Source organism: Gavialis gangeticus, unplaced genomic scaffold, assembly GCF_001723915.1.
Source record: "Gavialis gangeticus isolate Ggan-Ray unplaced genomic scaffold, GavGan_comp1, whole genome shotgun sequence".
Lineage (NCBI taxonomy): Eukaryota > Metazoa > Chordata > Crocodylia > Gavialidae > Gavialis > Gavialis gangeticus.
In genome coordinates, this window is record NW_017728994.1 from 42,133,667 (window position 1) to 42,152,770 (window position 19,104).

At 39.5% G+C, this 19,104-nt stretch overlaps 1 protein-coding gene across 14 annotated transcripts in view; it reads left to right on the top strand.

The window, feature by feature from the left end:
- Window positions 1-19,104, top strand: part of DNTT (DNA nucleotidylexotransferase) — a 464,208-nt gene that overhangs the window by 115,004 nt on the left and 330,100 nt on the right. The window contains exons 2-3 of one of the 14 annotated variants that reach the window (XM_019502661.1): window positions 17,048-17,191; window positions 18,034-18,177. The exons of the other annotated variants lie outside the window; for them this stretch is intronic. Of the exons in view, the coding sequence (XP_019358206.1) occupies window positions 18,047-18,177 (131 nt within the window). The 5' untranslated portion in view covers window positions 17,048-17,191; window positions 18,034-18,046. The remainder of the gene's footprint in view (window positions 1-17,047; window positions 17,192-18,033; window positions 18,178-19,104) is intronic. 14 annotated transcript variants of the gene reach the window in all.

Genomic DNA, 19,104 nt, shown 5'->3' on the forward strand with positions numbered 1-19,104 from the left:
GGGGCAGCCAATCAGGAGTGAGGGGCACCAGCAGAGCTGCAGGGGTGGAGGTCTGTGGGCAGTGAGGGGCACTGGCAGGGCCAGGGAGCTGTGGGTCCAGATTGAGGGGCAACAGCAGGGCCCAGGGGCTGCAGATCAGGAGTGAGGGCTGGCAGAGGTGAGGGTCTGTGGGTTGGGAGTGAGGGGCAATGGCATGGGAAGGAGCAAGGTACTGGCATATCAAGGCTACTCAGCACCACAAAGCAGCAAGTGAGATTTTCTAGCTCTGATTTTCTATGATAAAAAAAACAAAATCAAATGCCAAAATATATAGGTATTTATAATTTATTTTATTATAATGATTGAGGCACTGGTAGGCTTCCAAATAGTTTTAAAATGGTAAACATAACAGTAAAACATTGTGTTTAATTGATGTGGCAGCCTTGCTGCTTTTGCCCAGCAAGCCAGGCTTGGAGAAAGACACTTTGAATTGGTGGAACATTTCTACCAATTAGGTAACAGCTTGCCCCACCCCTGCTGGGGGGGTGGGAGGGGATGGTGACGATGACAAAGAGCCCCTGGACCTGGTTGAAGATCGTGCTTTGCAGGTCTGGCAGACTTCGGGGTGGGGCCTTCTGTGTAAATAAAAGCCCGGTGTGCTCGGCACGTGGGGCAGACGTGACGAGGAACTCAGGAAGAGCAGGGCCCAGAAGAGCTGGGGAGAGCAGCCCAGATGGCGAAGCCAGAGCCCCTGAAGATGCTGCTTGGGGATCCAAGCGGTGGGAGGGTCTGGCAGTGCATGGATCAGTGCACAGAGCCCAGACCCTGGGAGCAGCTCGAGGCTGCTCAGGTCCATCCATGGTGCACAGAGCCAGGCCCTGGGACCTGCTTGGCAAGGCTTGGGCCAGTGGTCCCAGTGTGAGGCCAGGCAGCCAAAGCTGCTAGCATGGCTCGGCATTGTTAAAAGAGCCCCCGGAGCCCTAAGTGGAGACTGGGAGAGAAAGCCCCAGCATAAGGCTGGACAGCCAAAGCCTGAGTAGTGTGGCTTGGCTAAGCCACAGAGCCCTTGGTGCCCAAAGCAGGACACAGGGCAATCATGGAAGCCCCAGTGAGAGGCCGGGTGGGCTCAGAGCCAGCAGCGACACTACTCCAGGCAGCAGGAGAGCCCTGGGTGCCCAGATTGGGGCATCAGGCAATTGAGAGGAGCCAGAGGCACCACTGGAGAGAGGCCTTTGTGGAACTGGCCACCAGGGGACGAGCCTAGTCTGCTCCTGAGCAGAATTGTGAGTTGCTTGGGAAGCAGGTCCCACAGGGGAGTGGGCCGTAGGAAGGGAGAGACTGCAAGGGAGAGTCTGCAGTCTCCACCCTCCTCCATTGTGGGGGTGTGTGTTCACATCCTGGGCTCTAAAAACAAGGGGCTCCAGGGAATACCCCATGGGGTGCAGAGCACACCTCGTATTTTGTGTTTGATGTTTGTTTTGTACTCTTGATGTTAATATAGTTACTAGGGCTGTGCGAAGCTTTGGGTGGTGATTTGATTCAGAAAAAAAAAAGCCCCCACTCACTGGCTGCTGCAACAGCTGTTGGGGCTTCTGGGGCTCATGGCAGAGCCCCTTCTGCAGCGTGGGGCAGTGGGGAGCAGCAGGGATCGCCCCCCACTTGGCAGCAGCTGGTGAATACAGGCTTTTCTTTTTTTTTTTTTTTAAAGAAATGTGAGCTGGTGCTGGCTGGGGGCTGGGAGAGTGGGCAGGGGTTGGGGGGCTCATGCCAGAGCCCCCCCCCACACCGTAGGGCAGTGGGGATTGCTACCCCCACCTGGCAGGAGCCGGTGATCAGGGCTTTTTTTTTAATAGAGCCGGGAGCTGGGGTCGGGTGGGGCAGCCATTGACGGGGTGGGAGAGCGAGTGGGGGATTGGGCTGATTCAGAGATTCTGCCAATTTAGCAGTGGCTAAACTTCCAGATCAGATTAGGCTGAATCGATTCGGAACAGTGATTTGGATCACTGAATCAAATCACTGTTCCCTGAATTGACCAAATCTGAATCTGAAGTGAATACAAGTTGCTCTGCACAGGCATAATAATTATGGTTACTCCTTAAGGGGGTTTATATTGGTTTACCTGTTTCATTGCCCATATATGTTTACTGCCTATTACCTAAACTTGCCTATGTATGCCTATTGTATTGCTACCTCAATGTACCTGGGTTTATCTGAGTTGATGCTTATATGTGTTTACTGTGTTGATGCCTCGACTTACCTGTTCCAGGGTGTTAATGTTCATCTGTCCAGGGGGTTAATTATTGCCTGCGCTGTGGATCACCTGTACTGAGTTCCCAGTTACCTGTTCTATGTTCTGCAGTCCCTTGAAGGGGTGCAATGTGTTGATTGCAGGTTATTGTATAAGGTGTCACATACCAATTCTAGTGTAAATATTTAATATCTCTTATTCATATTTATTTTTGTATAGCAATACATTTGTATATAGTTAAGTGCTTTGTCCCAACCTGACTCTATAGAGAAAAGAGGAAACTGCTCCCCGGTGGCAGGCCTCTCTAACAGCACTTTTGCCTGACCACCCCATCCCTTCCACTTGTGGACAGGGCATATTCCCTGGGTGTACCCGGGCTACATGCTATCTATCTATCTATATATACAGTGGCATTTCATTTTAATTGTAGAAAAACATGGATTTAGGGTTTTTAAAAAGAGAAAACCAGGATCCCTCCATATCAGGCAGGGAGCACAGGGCAGGAAGCAGAAAACAGAGAAGCAGCTTGATGAGGAAGCACAGAGCAGGGAGCAGAAAGCAGCAGATCAGTTGGGAGAAAGGTATTGGAGTGGCAGTTGGAGTGTGTGGGGCTAATTTGTTGCATGCCTGCCAAAAGGTAGGCACCAACTGCCCTTATCTGATAAGTAGTATGGAGCCCTATAGAAACCTTATCTGACCTAAATAGTTGCAACCTCTTAACTATGAAGAGATGAAGAAAAGAACCCATCCTGATCACTGCTGCAACAAAGTTCCCTCTGACATAACACTCAAGTAACAAATGATGCTCATGCTACTTCATTTTAAAGGAGCAGACATATCATACTTCTAATTCCTTTTCATCCTACCCATATTACTTCTATTGTACACACCATATTAAGTTTCAGGCTGCTTGTGCCCAGTGTTGATTCAATTTACCAAAGATTGAATCAAACAGTGCATTTACCAAACAAGTACCAGCACAGTCAGTTGAAATAAACATACATTCTTCTTTGTCAGGGCTAATTTTCACTTCTCTGGCAGTGCAAAATGTCCCCGAGTACAACCTAGCTAACCCTTGGACAATGTCGTTCTTGGAGAATCTTTGGAGAGCATAACATGCTTTTAAAATAGCTTGTATGTAGAACTGAGTGAGGGGTTAGTTTGATTAATTATGAATAGATTAATAAATGTGGGTATGGGGAAACCAAAGCTGTTTGTGATCTTCATTATGAATTTTGCGAGTAGTATCAGCTGAAAAGAAGTGGGGAAATTATGACAATGTCATAATACTTTAGTTGGAAATAGCATTTTTTTGTTTCAAAATTGACCTAAATTTTAAAAGTATAAAAAAATCCCTAAAAAATGAATGAAAATGTTTGGTTTCAGGTCAAACAAAATGTTTTGTGCAAATTGAAACTAAACAGTTTTGACTTAAATGAAATATTTTCAGTCAACTCAAATTTTCTTTTCTTATTTTTTTATTTCACTAAAGTTTCTTTTTGTTCTGTCAAACCAAACTTGACAGAAGTAAAAAATCCATTGTTCATTTGCCTCCGCCTGCGATGGGAATCCTCTCCTGCCGCTCCTGCAGGGGTGGCTGGAGAAGGGCAGTGGCGAGGCTCACTTCACCTCAGCTGGTACTTGCTTGTTATAATGGCCTCCTTCAGTCGCTTGTGGCCTGTGATACAGTGAAACAAGTTTGGCACAAGACTCCTGCCCCTTGTGTTCTAGCCATTTGTAGTCCAGTTTCAGCAGATTCAGCTAATCTGTACAAGAAATATGTGTATTTTCTCTATGTTGGCAAGTCATGTGTGTGGTGCAGCTTGGTTTAAGTTGGGAGTTAGGAAGGTTTCTAACCCAATGCTTCGTAACCCTTAGCAGCAGGCTGGAATGGCCAGGCTTGGGTCTAGGGTGGGCCAGTGCTAGGACCTAGCTTTTGCTGATGCTACTACTTCTCCTCACTGTCGGACTATGGCACAGCATGAGAAAGCTTCTCACCACCCAGTCCCCTGGCTGTAGAGTGCATAGTCTAGTGTGGTGCAGGGTGGCAAAGCCCGTGTTGCTGAACACCACCAAAGCTTCAGCTTTAGAGGCCAGATCCAATGGTTTTGTGGGGAGATTTGTTGTAGGCCATAGGTTGTTCTTAACTGACATATTCAATAATCTTGCATATATCACCAACATTAACCTCAGTTTCAGTTTTGAGATCTGTGAAGTAGAGATGACATTCATCTACCCTGCAGGCATGTTCAGAAGTAATTTATAATATATAAATAATATATATAAATACTAAGTTTTAACATAATACGCATGAGGACAATATGTCAAAGTAGTTGGAACAAGGTCCTAAATGGAAAAAAACTGGAACGTCCTAGGCCTGTATATGCTATATATCAAATAACATCTGACATCCGTATTTATGGAGCACAATAATAAGCAGAAAATAGTGGAATTCCCTTGAACAGAGCACTGCCCAGTTATTCTGGTGTGTTAACAAGGCACCATGCCGGTAGAAGATTCATGGAGGTAGAAGATTCATGGAGATTTGAATAGTTAAAACAGTTACAGCATAAAAACAGAAAAAATGAGAATGAAACTGCCACTTAAGATTCAAAGGCCTGAAATTAAATATATGTGATATCACTCAGAAAAAGGTGAGGTTGTGGGTGATAGAATAAAAGGCCAGAGAAATAACTCCCAGCCCTTAATGCACTAAAAAATATTCTCAAATGGTAATGGGTTAGGAACATCTGAAAAGGCATTCTTTTAACAGATTGCTGAATTTTCTCTTGTCTGCTCTGGAACTGATTGGGTAGGCTGCATACCCTTTTAAAAAAGCAACTGGCTCTACCATCCTATTAACAAAATGCTTTCTCAGCTGATTCTTCTGACTACTCTCAAATCACTCAAGCTTTGCAGATCCAGCATGCATGGCAGGTTTTCCCCACTGGGTTAGCAAGTCTGGTGTAGTTGTGGGTACCCTTTGACTCAGACATTTTACAGAGAGGCTGAGAAGTAATTATTAATTCAGGACAGGACAAGCACTGTCAACTGTACAGCATAAAATTGCTCAGTGCTTGACAAAGCTACAACAAATTGTTTGTAACTGAGTCTCATATGCCTATATACTACATCCTTAGGAGTTTAATTTTAATAATGCTGTGTGTTTTCATAAGTACATTTTCATAGTGCATCTGTTGTTCAGTAGCATTACCCAATGATGTAGAACAAGCTAAGAACATTTTGATCAGTCCAAACCAATTTAACAAGGTTGAATATATTTAAAGAATACTGTCAACTACTCTTTCTTCCCCTGATTGTTTTTAGCCTTCTCATTTTAAACCAATCCTTGGTTTCCTGTCCTATCCCATTTATGTTTGCCTGCCTTTGTTTCCCTTTCTGTCTGTGCTTTAGCTGTTCAATAGATGGGACAGCTCTTGAATAGTTAGGTGCTGGCTTGATACAGACCAGCAGGAGGAGCTCATTGTCCCTGTATTTTAGCAGCATTGTAGGGTTTTCTTGTAACCAATGTGTGAAAGAAAGAACAAAGGTAAGATATGTCAGTTTTAAAATTAAAGTACATCTCCCCCAACAGGTAACACCTAGAAATGTTTTAAATGAAAAGTGATTGTTTCGTTTCCTCATGAATAGTAAATACAAATACCCGTCTATATAAACTCAAGAATTATTTCAAAGAATAGTATGTAACATATAATGTACGATTTTGTATCCTGTTCTAATAATCTTTTAGTTATTAGTTGAGAATAGCTGTTTAAGATTCTTCTCTAGTTTCCTGCCTTTGAATGTATGTCTCTGCATTCAAAGGCCTCCTCACCATCAGATGTACAAATCCTACCTACTCTGAGGCCCTTTCCCTAGACATACCCTTCTCCCTCAAAAAACTCAGCAATGTAAATTACATTCCTTCTTTGCTTTAAATTGAATTCCTTAAATCACCTCCTCCTCAAATGTGAAAGCGCTTTTTTTATTCCTTCTGAAAAAGGCTTTCACAAATTTTATCTTAGAACATTTCTTTAGCTTCCTTCTAGAAGTAATGTTTATTTATCAATGGATATTTTAATGGGTTATTTTATTTTAAATAATTGCATTTAGCTTACATAGTAGAGATCATTAGCATGTTGGTCTGGAGACTTTTCTTCCGGCCCAATAAACTGAGAGCAGTCCCTCCCAACATCTCCCCCAGTGACGTTTCACCACCTGCGGGTTCAAAGAGCAAGAGATCAAGAAGACGAACTCTAAGAACTCTTGTGTCATGAAACCAGGAAACCACTAGCTCTGCACAGAAGGATGAGCATATACTAAATGTTATTACTTGTGGTAGAGAACTTGTTAGTGTTACTGATATATGAAAAGTAGGTCAGGAAAATTAATAGTCCCAATGTCCTTTCTCTGCAGAGACAATAGACCAGCAGGTTTCTAGTCTTTTTGGCAAGCATGCCACAAATTAACCCTGTACTCTCCCCAAGTACCACTCCAGTCCCCTTCTCCCGCCCACTCTGCTGCTCTGCTTTCTGCTTCCTGCCCTATCTGCTACTGTGTGTCCCCTCTCTGATCTGCTACATGGCACCTGTACCACAGATTGGCCACCCCTGCAATAGACACTTCTACATGTCTTTTTTAGGAATCCACACAGTGTAATAGATCTGTCTGTTTTTTCCAAATCTTCCATTGACAGAAAATCATAATAGGAAAAGCCAATCATATTAGAAGAAATTGCATGGTACAGTAATTATAACATTTATATATTATTTAGTCAAATATGCTTTCCCAGGTCAATTTGTCCAGTTTTTAAATGTTCTTTTTAATTCACATCCCATTATCTGAACAGTGATATCAGGTAGGTGATATCTCCTCTATAATACTGCCACAATATATGTGCAACAAGACTCTAATAGTGATTAAAACTAACTTTGTAAGTACTTTCAGCATGTATGTATTGTTTAGGTTTTTGTCTCGTTCAAATTGGAAAATTATTTTTTGAGGTTCAGAAGAATGTATAATGGCCTATTTATTCCAACATAAACTTTTTAGAAAATGTTAATATAAATGAGAAAAATTCATATACTCCCCCAAAAGGAGCAATAACAAAACCAAAAGCAAAATTAAAAAAATAAATAAAAAGTTGCCTCTCTCAGGCCAAAGATCAGTGGAACATATTAGGGATGATACCAACAGGATTTCATAAAATGACTCTAGTAATCTCTAGAGCTTAATAGAGAATGAAATCTATCTTCTAGGTTTTAAACTTTCATATAGAATTTAGTAGTGAGTTATGGCTGAGACTCAAAATGCTTAAGAAAGTTGTGCTTCTTTGAAAATCCCAGTCTGTATCCCTGCTGTTAGACTTGTATAGGTTGGTTTAAACATTATCTGGAAAACTTATTATTTTCAATTCCGTAGGCCATTTTCATATATATCTCAGTTTTATGAAACCACTAGAGTAACTACAACACTGTAGCCAACAATCCACTTGAGAATAAGCATAGGTTTAAATCCATTTGTCAGACTCCCTGTATGGCTCTACCTTTGAGCAAAGGCTTATCCTGAAAGCAATTTTCTCCTTCAAAGAGGTATTCAGCATTTTATGAAATCAATCCTCTTAAAAAAAGAGAAGTGACTTTCTATTGTCTGAAAATAACCTTTGTAGCTACCAAAACTAATAGCTAAAATCAGCTTGATGAGGGAAAAATGTATTTTTAAACATGAATGCATATTTATGTGATAGCCCATAATTCAACAGTTATTAAGTCTTAGACTTGCTTTTTTGCTAACAAAGCAAAACACTGCTTAGCTCTAAATTCAAAGTGCTAAGTCTGAAACAAACACTGATTATGCTTGGTAGATATACTTCTTTATGAACTCAGAACTGGTAATATCCTTGAATTTATATGTGAGCTGAAATTCTACAAACTAATGGTTATTTTATTTGATTTTTGTCTATATTTTACATTAGTAAGATTTTTTTTCTGACCCACAATGAAGGAACCATCTTGGATTCATTGCTTTTCTCCTCCCCATCCAAAATGTGACCAGATTTTATATCATGACTTTCATCACCATATCTGTGAGGCCAAACTACCATTTCAACTTCTTCTTCTTTGTTCCACTTAATGCACATTTTGGCACATGTCCAAATGCTGTTGCCAAAGTTATGGTCATTGAGCACTGTAATGCCCATCTGTCCCCACTCTTTGAAGCCTGATGCTACATTGCTTTGTGTATAACTTTCAGTAATAGTGGACTATTGCAGTGGATCTTCATGTGAGAGCTTGAATGATTAATAAGTGATAATAAAGGAGACAGGCTACTACTTTTAGAGAGTACAAACTCTAGACTCAGTCTCTGGATAGCTATCAAGAAACATACACCAGCATTTAATTTGAAGGAGATTTCCTCTGTAATCTCTCATCAACTTGAGACCCCAAACCCCTTTCTCCCACAGTCCCCCTGCCAGGCCAGGCAGCGGTGTGCTACTATCTGGCCAGGGCTGTTGTAGGGAAACAAACCCCAAAGCCTTTCCCCAACGGCAACCCCAGCTGGGCAGTGGTGCACTGCTGCCCAGCCAGGACTGCTGCAGGTCTTAGACTTTGGCCCCTTTCTTCTCCCCAGCCAGGCTGTGGCTCTCAGCTGGCTGGAGGGAAGAGGTGGGGCTGGTATCGGAGGCTGAGGGAGCGGGGCTGGCTGGGAGCTTGGGCAGAGCAGAAAGCTCTGCCTGAGGCTAGAGTGCAGCCCTGTGCAACACTGCTTAAGATGGTGGTGATCGTGCTCTAAGTTAATCTTCAATGAGTTCTGGCACTCATGTTCGATAAACTGCTCTAACAGCACTTTAGGTTAGTACACATCCACCGAGGGTTAATTAGAGCATGATCTGCCATTTTTAAAGTGCTCTAAGACTCGTAAACGTCTATTCAGTTATGGATTTAGAGCACTTTCTGTGCAGTTAAAGATCAGTAGGTGGAACATCTGTACCTAGTCCTACTTGTCTCTTCTATCCATAGCCTTTTTTTCTACTAGTGAATAAGAGCATGTACCCTTACACAGTAAAAGTCCTTGTCCTTGTTACACTGTTGAACCACCTCCATTGCTTCACTGCCATCCTCATAGACCATCTTTCATCCTCTGGGCTGTATGGAGTTTGGGTCGGCACAGACTATCCAAATGATGAGATTGCTTCTGTGGTGCACAAGCTGGTGTGTGGGCTAGTGCTGTCATGTCTCTGTCAGGTTCTTTGAATGTAATGTTTCAGTTTCATCTGGGTCTTGACATAAACCTCTGAGTTTACTGTGGCTACTCTAGGCAAGAAGGCAACAAGAACATCTCGCATGTTCATGGCTTGCTTAGGAAATAAAAATGTGGTGGCATTACTTTTTGACTGTGGGTATGTACACGTGTGCACAATTTCTTCTGTGCAAAAATGCTGTAAGAAAAATTCTTTTCAGTAGTACTGTTTTTGTGTTTGGCAGTACACCTAGACCAACCTCATTTTTACAATCTGAAGTTTGTATGTTCTAACTTAGCTTGATTTTGTACCTGCGTAATTCCACAGATTTAAACACTGTTATCCATGATTTGCTTCACTTTTATAGTCAACATTTGTTCTGCACATAATGCTCTTAGATGGGAGTTTCAGTATATTGTATGCCACATATATTTCAGCCAGCAGCAAAGGAAAATCACTTTATTGAATTATGAGTGTATCCATATTCAAACTGTGAAAAACATGTTGTACCAAATGGCTAAATCAAAATGCCTCTAAATTATAAATGGCAAGCACTTTTCATAATTTTTTAAATGCAGAGTTCTAACAGATAGATGTTCACAGACAGATTTACCACTTTTAAATCACTCCTGCTCTCATACTTTTTGATGGATGATGGTTATTTTAGCCAGGGATATGGGAGAATTTAATACAAGGAAAAAGATCAAATGTGATGGTAAACAGGATTCTTCAGCAGAGTATGGTCTCAAGTTCACTTCATGCTGACAGTTGACCATTGACTCTCGGCATAATAGTGCCTACAGATTGAACAATGGCATGATGAAAATTAATTATCTTAAAACTGAAAAAACCCAGCCAGCAGCAGAACAGAGTCAATAATACAAATGATATTGCTTGTGCTTCCTTATTTCTTTATGCTGTTTTATATTGTTTCCTTGAATAGTGTAATAAACTCTCAGAATTTGTACCCCTCATAAAAATGAAGCAGTATTTATCAGAAAATGAAAATAATCATGTGACCTCTATACAAGAAGTCAGATTCATGGGGGGGGAAAAGGAAGAATTGATCTAAAGGGTTTATTCTGGAAAAGACCTCAGAGGACATAATGAAATGCATAGATATTTCTGACATTTTACTGTATTATATAAATAATGGTGCATGTTAAAATTGGCCCAGGTTATCTCTAATATTTGCCATGAAGGAAATAAAAGTGCAGTGAAAATTTACTAGTGAAAGCCCCACAAAAATGGGCTGCCTTAAAGGAAATGGTATTTTAATAAATAAAACGGAACGTGTTTGATGTTGGTGACAGCATGTAAGAACCCCAGAGTGAGTCAGGGTAGGAAGGTGTTAACCTTTCAGGAAATGTTGCCATTTATCTAGACTTACACAGTGCAGATTTAAGTTTCTGTCTCCAGTAAATAGAGTGTGTAGTTTAAAGTTTCGAACATTGGTTCATGCTCTACATCTCAGAGAGGAACCTTCAAAACAAATGAAGGAAGAAAGGCGATTTATAATTTTGAATTGACTTAGTAATACTCAATTTACTGTAAGATGAAACCATGGAACAAGTTTTGAGTTAGCCTGGAAGAGGAATTTCCAGTGGCTTTGAGAAATAAATTGATATTTAATGGGCAATTTAAAAAATGAGTTTTCAGTATAGCAAAATGTAGAGCTATAACAGCTGCATGGCAAAACAAATGATTTTTTAAATATTTCATAATGCCATAAGCAGTTACAAAATAAAAGGTGAAGTTGGGCAGAAAACAGAAAAAAAAAAATGGCTCTTTGGAGATTATGCTCTGGATCCATGGCAGCTGTGGCTTTGGGTTCAAAAAATCCAGCTGGATAAATCAAACGCTTTCTCACTTTGGATAAATCACCCAGCGGTGTTTCATTTACCTGACAGTGCTGAATGAACTGAATTCAGTGCTTCAGTAAATCAAAGGGCAGAGCGTTCTGTTCCATTCCAGTAGAATAAGCCACAGAAATTAGGACTGTAACATGAAATGCTAGCTCGTTTATCGAGGAGTCTGTGGGAAGGTTGGGTTTTCTGTTTTGTAGGCTGTACTGTTTTCTGGCTTCCTTTGGTTTGCATTTTCAGAATGAAAAAAAAAGCATCTAATTGATTCTGTCCCCCTCCTGGAAACCTCACATCGTATTCAGATGAACATCTGTTTTGTTTTCTCTCCAGAGGTAATGGGAAGATATGTATAATGCCTGTTTGCAAAAGTTCTTTCAACTTCTCTGTTGCTAATTTCTGTCTTTTTTTCTGCCATTTGTTTCAATAGAGAGTGCAGAACAAGCATAATCCTTTGTGGTGGTATTAACCATTACCCATCATTTTTGCTTAGTAGTCAAAAAGGAAGATAAACTATATACTTTTTCTAAAATTTGCATAAGCTGCTATGGAAGAAATAGTCTGGTATTCTGTTCATTAGTTACTGATATTGCAAGAAAGATTGCTGTTTTAAAAACACACACAAGCTTTTCCTTCCCCTTTTAATTATATTAACACTACTGTTTACTGTATATGATCTCACTACCTGCATTCTCTGGTCTGATTATATCTTCAATTTAATGAGGTGAAAGCTGCAGGCAAAATGAAATCTTCCAGGTAGGAACGTATTTTCCTTCTATATGAATTTCACATAATTCCTTAATTAAATGGAGCATAGACAAGCTGGCCTGTTTCTATTTTTCATTAGTTTAATTAATTAATGCACTTCTATCTTTATAGGCAGACAAGGTTTTTTTGGGTAAATCTGATATCTTTTATTAGACCAACTGAAATAGATGGAAAAATTCTTCTTAGCAAGCTTTTGGATTTAAATACTCTTTGTCAGGCTGAAGAAACATCTGCAGTTGGTGTGTGTTCTTCCTGGGTGGGATGAATAGTACAGAGGCCAGAGGCTGGTCTGTATGCAAGAAAGACAGTCAGTGAAGATGTAAACTGAGGAGTCAGTGGGTGAGAGACAGGCGGGCGTTGCGGGGAGGGGATAAAGGATGAATGTAGCAGGTAAATAGTGGAGAGGTACCTGTGGAGTGAGATGTTAGGCAGGTTATAATGTGTCATAAATCCAATGTCTATATTTAGTCCATGATTTTTTGTATCCAGGAGGCTGATGAAGTGAAGTTCATAGGTTTGTCTGTGAAAAATGTTTTGTAAATTCCCTTTGATGATTAATACTGAGAGGTTGGAGGGAAAGTGGTTTTCTTGTGAGAAATGTGCCCCTACTGGTAATTGGGTATCTTGTCTTTAATAGATTGCCAATACACGTTCATTCTGGTGTGCAGTTGGTTTGGTCTCTCCTATGCATCAGGGCAATTGGTGTATTGAATGAGATATATTACATTTCTGGAGGTGCAGCTTTAAGATTCAGGAATGCTGATGGCTCTGTTGTGGGGTGTAGTAATTGTGGGGGTGGTGGAGATATGTTGGCAGGTTTTCCATTTCTTGTCATGGCATCGTCTGGATCCATTTGGTGTGTTTTGGGCCATAGGAGGTTTGCTTTTGGTGATGAGGTTAGTGAGGTTCAGTGCTTGTTTGAAGGCTAGGATGCATGGTTCTGAGAAGATCTCTTTAAGAATTGGGTGTCCTTCTAGTATGGGTTGCAATTGTTTGAGGATTTTCCGTATAGGTTTGAGGGAGGGGTGATATGTCATAACCAGCGATGTGAGATTCATGGGGGTTTTCCTTCTGTACTGCAACAATGCTTCACATGGTATCTGGGTGGCTCTTTCAAAAGTGCATTCTAGCTCTCTGGAGAAATGCCCTTGTTGAGTGAAAGTTTTTTTAAGATTCGTGAGGTGGCAATCCTGGGTTCTCCTTCGTGCAAATTAGTGGTATCTGAGGGCTTGGCTGTATATCATAACTTTCTTAGTGTGTCAGGGCAATTGCTGGTTCTGTGCAGATATGTCTGTTGGTCTGCGGGTTTCTTGTATAATGTAGTCTGTATTTTACCATTCTGGATACTGATCATTAGGTCTAAAAAGGAGATGTTGGTTCTGGAGTATTCAAGAGGTAGCTGGATGAAGGGTTGATGATTGCTGAATTTCTGATGGAACTCAATCCAGAATGGTTAAATACAGATCACGTTAACAAAAAACTTATTGGACTAAAGACAGGTGGCACCACCACAGTGTTGCTGAGTAAAATTAATGGATTGGGTCTTTCTGGGAACCGACCCTGATTTGAATCCTAACGATGAGACTTGGGCACCTGGTGCTCAAACTGGATTTCTTCCAAGCATATATAAAGCCCCAGTCCAAGTACTTAGAGCTCAATAGTATAGCTAAGTAAACACAGCGAAAGCATAGTATCAGTTCATTGGCTTTTCTATGGATTGTAATATCTCTTTATAATATTTTTGATCCTCAGATTACGTGATGGAATTTATCAGATCATATGTGAGAACTTCAGCACGTTCTGCAAAGTTGGTTTCCCAAAATGTTCTCTCGAGTAAATGCAGCTGCTGATGCTGTCATGGAAACAAGGGTTTGAATATTGCTGGAAGTGAATTGATTCTTAAATATGCATGAGAACTCTTGGAATATGTTTTCCAGTGTTTGTGTTTCTTTAATTCTGGTCCACTTTATTTTAAATCCCTGCCCTTTAACATGACCACATAATACTTCTCTATTTGCAGACTGGTTGAATAATTTTGCTGTGTAAGTTTTGTTAGAAGTCTTGGTCAATGGGAAAAGTAGAAAGATGCTGATTTCAAGAATAGTCTTTTTTTGTTAAGTACATTCAAGCAATATTTGCTAATGCTACTAATATTGTCCAGAATCTATCAGATGCTATAGCCTTTGAATCTAATTCAATGGTAAAACTTTGTTACAGCCTAGGGCTACCTATTTAACAATGACACCAACTACATCTAATTAACAATCTACTCAGATAGAACTGGATTAAGAACAGAAGTTTGAGGCAATAATGAATGCTATATATCATTCCCTAGTGGCAATCAAAATAGATGACTAAAATTGTGGTATTAAAAGAAAATCAAAACTGTTTTTGCCTTTTAAACTATTAAAATGTATAAAGTTTATTTCATTTAAATATTTTACAGTTAGAGTCACATCATTTGTTTTTATATTAGGGAATAAAAAGTATAACAAAGAACAAATACATTTGAAAGTCTTTTCAGATTCCAAATATATTTCACAAAGACTTAAGAAAAAGGGGTGAGGGGAAATGGACTCTTTTTCTATTTTTTTATATTTCTTTTGAAATACTGAGACATCAGAAGATGATATACCAACAACAGATAGAATATGCAGCAGCAAATAAGGACCAGCACTGAAACACACAAGAAGTCACAGGAGTCTCCTAAGAGAAATAAATTACAGGCATGTTAAAATATAAATATATGGTATATGATCTTCCAATTTCTGTGTGTGTGTGTAATTGGGAATAAAAAATGCCCTGTTTCCAAGTTTTGAAGCAACCTTTTGTCACATTTCTGGAAAAAGCTAAGATGAAATAATTCTTGATTATTATGGTGGATGGAGCACTGTATAAATCTATCGAAACAGAAATCAGGAGGTAGAATACAAAAATCACTTCTACAGATTCTGTTGTTAGTAGTCTCTGTTCCCTATGTGCTCTGAAGACTAGCATATTCCAACTATGTATTAAAGTAATCTCACATTTCTTTGTTTTTGCACAAGAATGCCAAAAACTTTGCATAAAATATTTATATGTAGTTTATGGGAGAGTAAATTCCCAGAAATTAATGGCAGATGCAAGGCAACACATTTTAATATAGAAATGAGGTGGACCTGAGCTGTCAGTTCTGTGCTTTGCAGAAACAGCATGCTCCTACACTACTTTTGATGCCTCTTCTACACGTACAGGTAAAGGTGTGGTGGGATCTAACATGCAATCCACACAATTGTGGCTACCGCTTTGTCACACATGCATGGCAGAAGGCATGACTGTGGTATTGCACATTAGATCCTGTCGCATCTTATTGCCAGTGGACAGGGAGCCTGGAATCAGGATCCCCCTGCACCAGTAAAAAGCAAGTTACTGCAGCTTGAATCCCCCTCAGTTGAGGGGCTCCCAGCTTCCGGGGCACTCCACACAGTCTCCAGGGTTGGGGGATCCCAGCAGTTATGATCTCCCAGGCTCAGGGGTTCATGAAACACCTGTGCTCAGGTGATCACAGATGCTGTGATCTCCAGGGCTTGGGGATGCTTGAAACCACCATGGCACCACCATCACTATACATTGAACATTGTAGGAGAATCAGTTAAATACTAAACCACTTTTGTATACATCCTAGTCTCTGTTTATGGCCCTCTGTTTATGGTTAATTCTTTTGCATAGAAGTAACACCAGAAGAAAGAAATTTATTTAAAAAATCCCATGTTTTTCATAGTCACCTTGCCCCACTGTTCCCTAAAGAGAAATGAAATGTGTAGCACTCCAGAGGAGCTGTATACGAAGAGGAATTGCATTTAGTAGAAAACTGTTCTGTGGTCTATGTGGTTTATAGGCCACTAGTCATGGGTGGTGAAGAATAAGATGTTTCATATGGTGCCATGACTCAGATAACGGGACACTTCTTTTGAAATGAGTTCCACTATGCTGTAAAATGTTTGCAACAAAAATTCCAAATGAAGGTGTCTTTATTACCACAGTAGTAGCCCTACAGAATTCCTCTAATGGAGAATAATGCCAAGACAGCCAATCAGAGCACGAATAAAGCATTGCAGACAGACAGACTTAGGCTTTTATAATATTAGAATAGTGGATGAATTACATTATGGTGTGTGATTATGCTATTTTTTAACTGTCAGTGGATCAGTGACTTTTCCAAGTATGATGATTAAATCGCTTTGTGGACAGCATGTTCATGTGTAAGTTACAGATATACCTAATCTAATTTTTGGAAACAATGTATTTATTAAGCTTGCTCCCACAAAGAAGCATGTTCAAAAATATGAATATCCCAAGACTCTTGTTTTAATTTCAAGGACGTATATGTGAAAATAGGCATCAGCCCAAAGTAGTGCCATTTAAAATGATTTTTTACATAAATTGTTTTTTTTACTAAAGGATTTTTTGGGGGTTGGGGGGAGGGGCATGGGAGTGGGAAGGATCTTGAAGAAATTATTTTTTTAAAGGGTTTTTGGGCAATGATGGAAATATTTGACTCACCAACAGGTATTAATTACATTTTCACTTATTTTGCTGAAAATGCAAAATTTTCAGTACAACCGCGAGGAATGCTCACCTCATACATATTCTGACCACCTTTAGCTCAGATCTGAAAAGATCTATGTAAAAGGACAGTTCCGTTCCAAAATTTCCAAAGTCCAGGATTTAGATATATTCATGATTGGCATCCTTATTTTCAATACTTTCTTTGCCACTTTGTATGACTTGGAAACCAACTGCAAACATTTATGGGAAAGGCTCTTGATAATTCTGACAGTTTCTTGATGGATGCATACATATGGGCATTTCAGTACTTGAAAGGAACTTTGTTCTCTGCCTCCCATTACACTATTTCTCCTGCTTTGATTGCCTTTCATACACTAATTCTAGCTGTACTGTTTCTTGCAGAATGGTGGCTGGAAGGCACAGTTGGTGTGAGAGGCATACTGAACTTGCATCCATATTTGCTTAATTATATTATGTATCTTCTGAAAATCATTAAAAATAATCTAATTACTTTCATGCAAGGAGCAGACCCAGCAACAATTCAAGGTCAGCAAGGCAATACATTATATTTAAAGATATAGGAAGACTAGAATAATTTAAATTATGATGTATGAATGATAAAAAGACTGTAGTAAAATCAGTTAATAGAAGTAAGTCTCCTATATATTTAGGAAAAAGGTTATTTAATCTTTTTCTTGAATATTATTATTCTTGAATAATTATTTTATATGGACAGGGCTTCTTATAAACTAGCAATTTATGCGAATAAATCAAAATTAAATATTTTCTTCTTTGTTTCTGGTTGGCAAAAATAATACTCTGACCTTGATAGTTTCTTGCTTACTCCAAATACATATTCTACATATAGAATACAATAAAAATATTTATATAATAATATTGCCTGTGAGGGGGGTTATACCAGCAGGGACATGATAATCTAGGTAGGTCTATAATTTATCTCTCGTAAAATGGGATCACTGACAAAGACTTTTGCAAGACATTAATATTGTACTCATTAGATAAATCCATGCAAAGAAGAAAAGTAAATCTAGTTGCATTAGGTGAAGAGCTATAGCAAAATCCAAAAATAATTTCAGTTCAAGCTAGGTAGCTAATGTGTTTAAACACTTTTGAAAGTCCTACCTGGCATCTATTTGTATCTTTAAGTGCCTAAATACTTCTGATAATATGGCCCAAGAGTTATTAAATGGGCATAAAGAAATAACATTTTTTTTTGTACCACAAAGGTTTTACTGATACGAGCATCTTGATGTTATGCTATGGGAAATTACCTTTGCATGATCAGGAGCACTCAATTAATTAGAACATAAAATAATTTTGTTAAATATTTGTAAAGAATCTGTTCATAAATATGTTATTGCTTGTAGGTTCTGAAGATGAATGAAGCATTTTACCAAGACTGGGAAGGCGGTAAACAGGGAGATGCCTGTCAACAGCTTGGCTGTCAGGTCAATCAGCAGTTTGGCAAACAGACATGAAGCCACCAAGCAGATTGTGCAGTGTCAATGTCCGTATGATTAGTAGTTTTTTTTTCCTTTGCTGCAAACCTTTTATATGTAACCTTTAAGCATAGTTTCCATTTACCTATTAACATGTTTAAAAATACCATAAAATTTTCTTTTGTGATAAAATCCCTGCTACAAATATTAAGTTGGAGTAGAGCTGATATTTTGGCCATTGGGCTATCCTCGGGCTATAGAAAAAATGAATGAATTTAGTTGGGTTTTCATGGCCTGAGGAGGGTCCCAGAGCTTATAGGCAAGTGTTTTAATTTTTGATGTCTAGCTTCTATTTTAACAATAACTTTTGCTTTGTATTGGTGACACTCTAGCTGATGCAGCCAGCAGCTACAATGCTAGAGGAAGTGCCAATGATTCTTTTCATAATTTTATCTTAAAGTAGTGACCACAATGACAGGAGACAGTTTATGGAATACTATTCTGTAACACATGAATGACAAAGTGACCATTCAAAGCACACTGGATAGACTGTAATAATTATATCTGATGCTAGGAAGGATTTTCTTGTTTTCTTGTTCCTTTTTTTGTCTGCTTGCTGATCTGTTCATGCCATGACATTTTTGACATATTCTGCAGAATTGGTGAAATCTGTGTTTTCAATAATTCAGATGTGTAAATTTTGTTTCCTGGGAAGTTGGAAAAAGCTGGGGGAATTTTATCCTGAACTTTGTATTTCAGTGCAACTCAGATCGACACATTCAGCATAATATGGAAAGGAAGATGTGTTCCAGACAATAGCCTTTTTTTGGGGGTCTGTGCTGGGAGGGGGTGGGGCCAATGAGGTAAGGCTGGGGGATGGGATGAGGGCAGATAGTTCAGTGTGGGGATGAGTAGGGCACCCCTGGAATGAGGGAAGCATGGTGTAAAACCATTGCTGCAGTCGAGCAATGTTGCCAACCCAAGGTTTTTTTTTTTTGT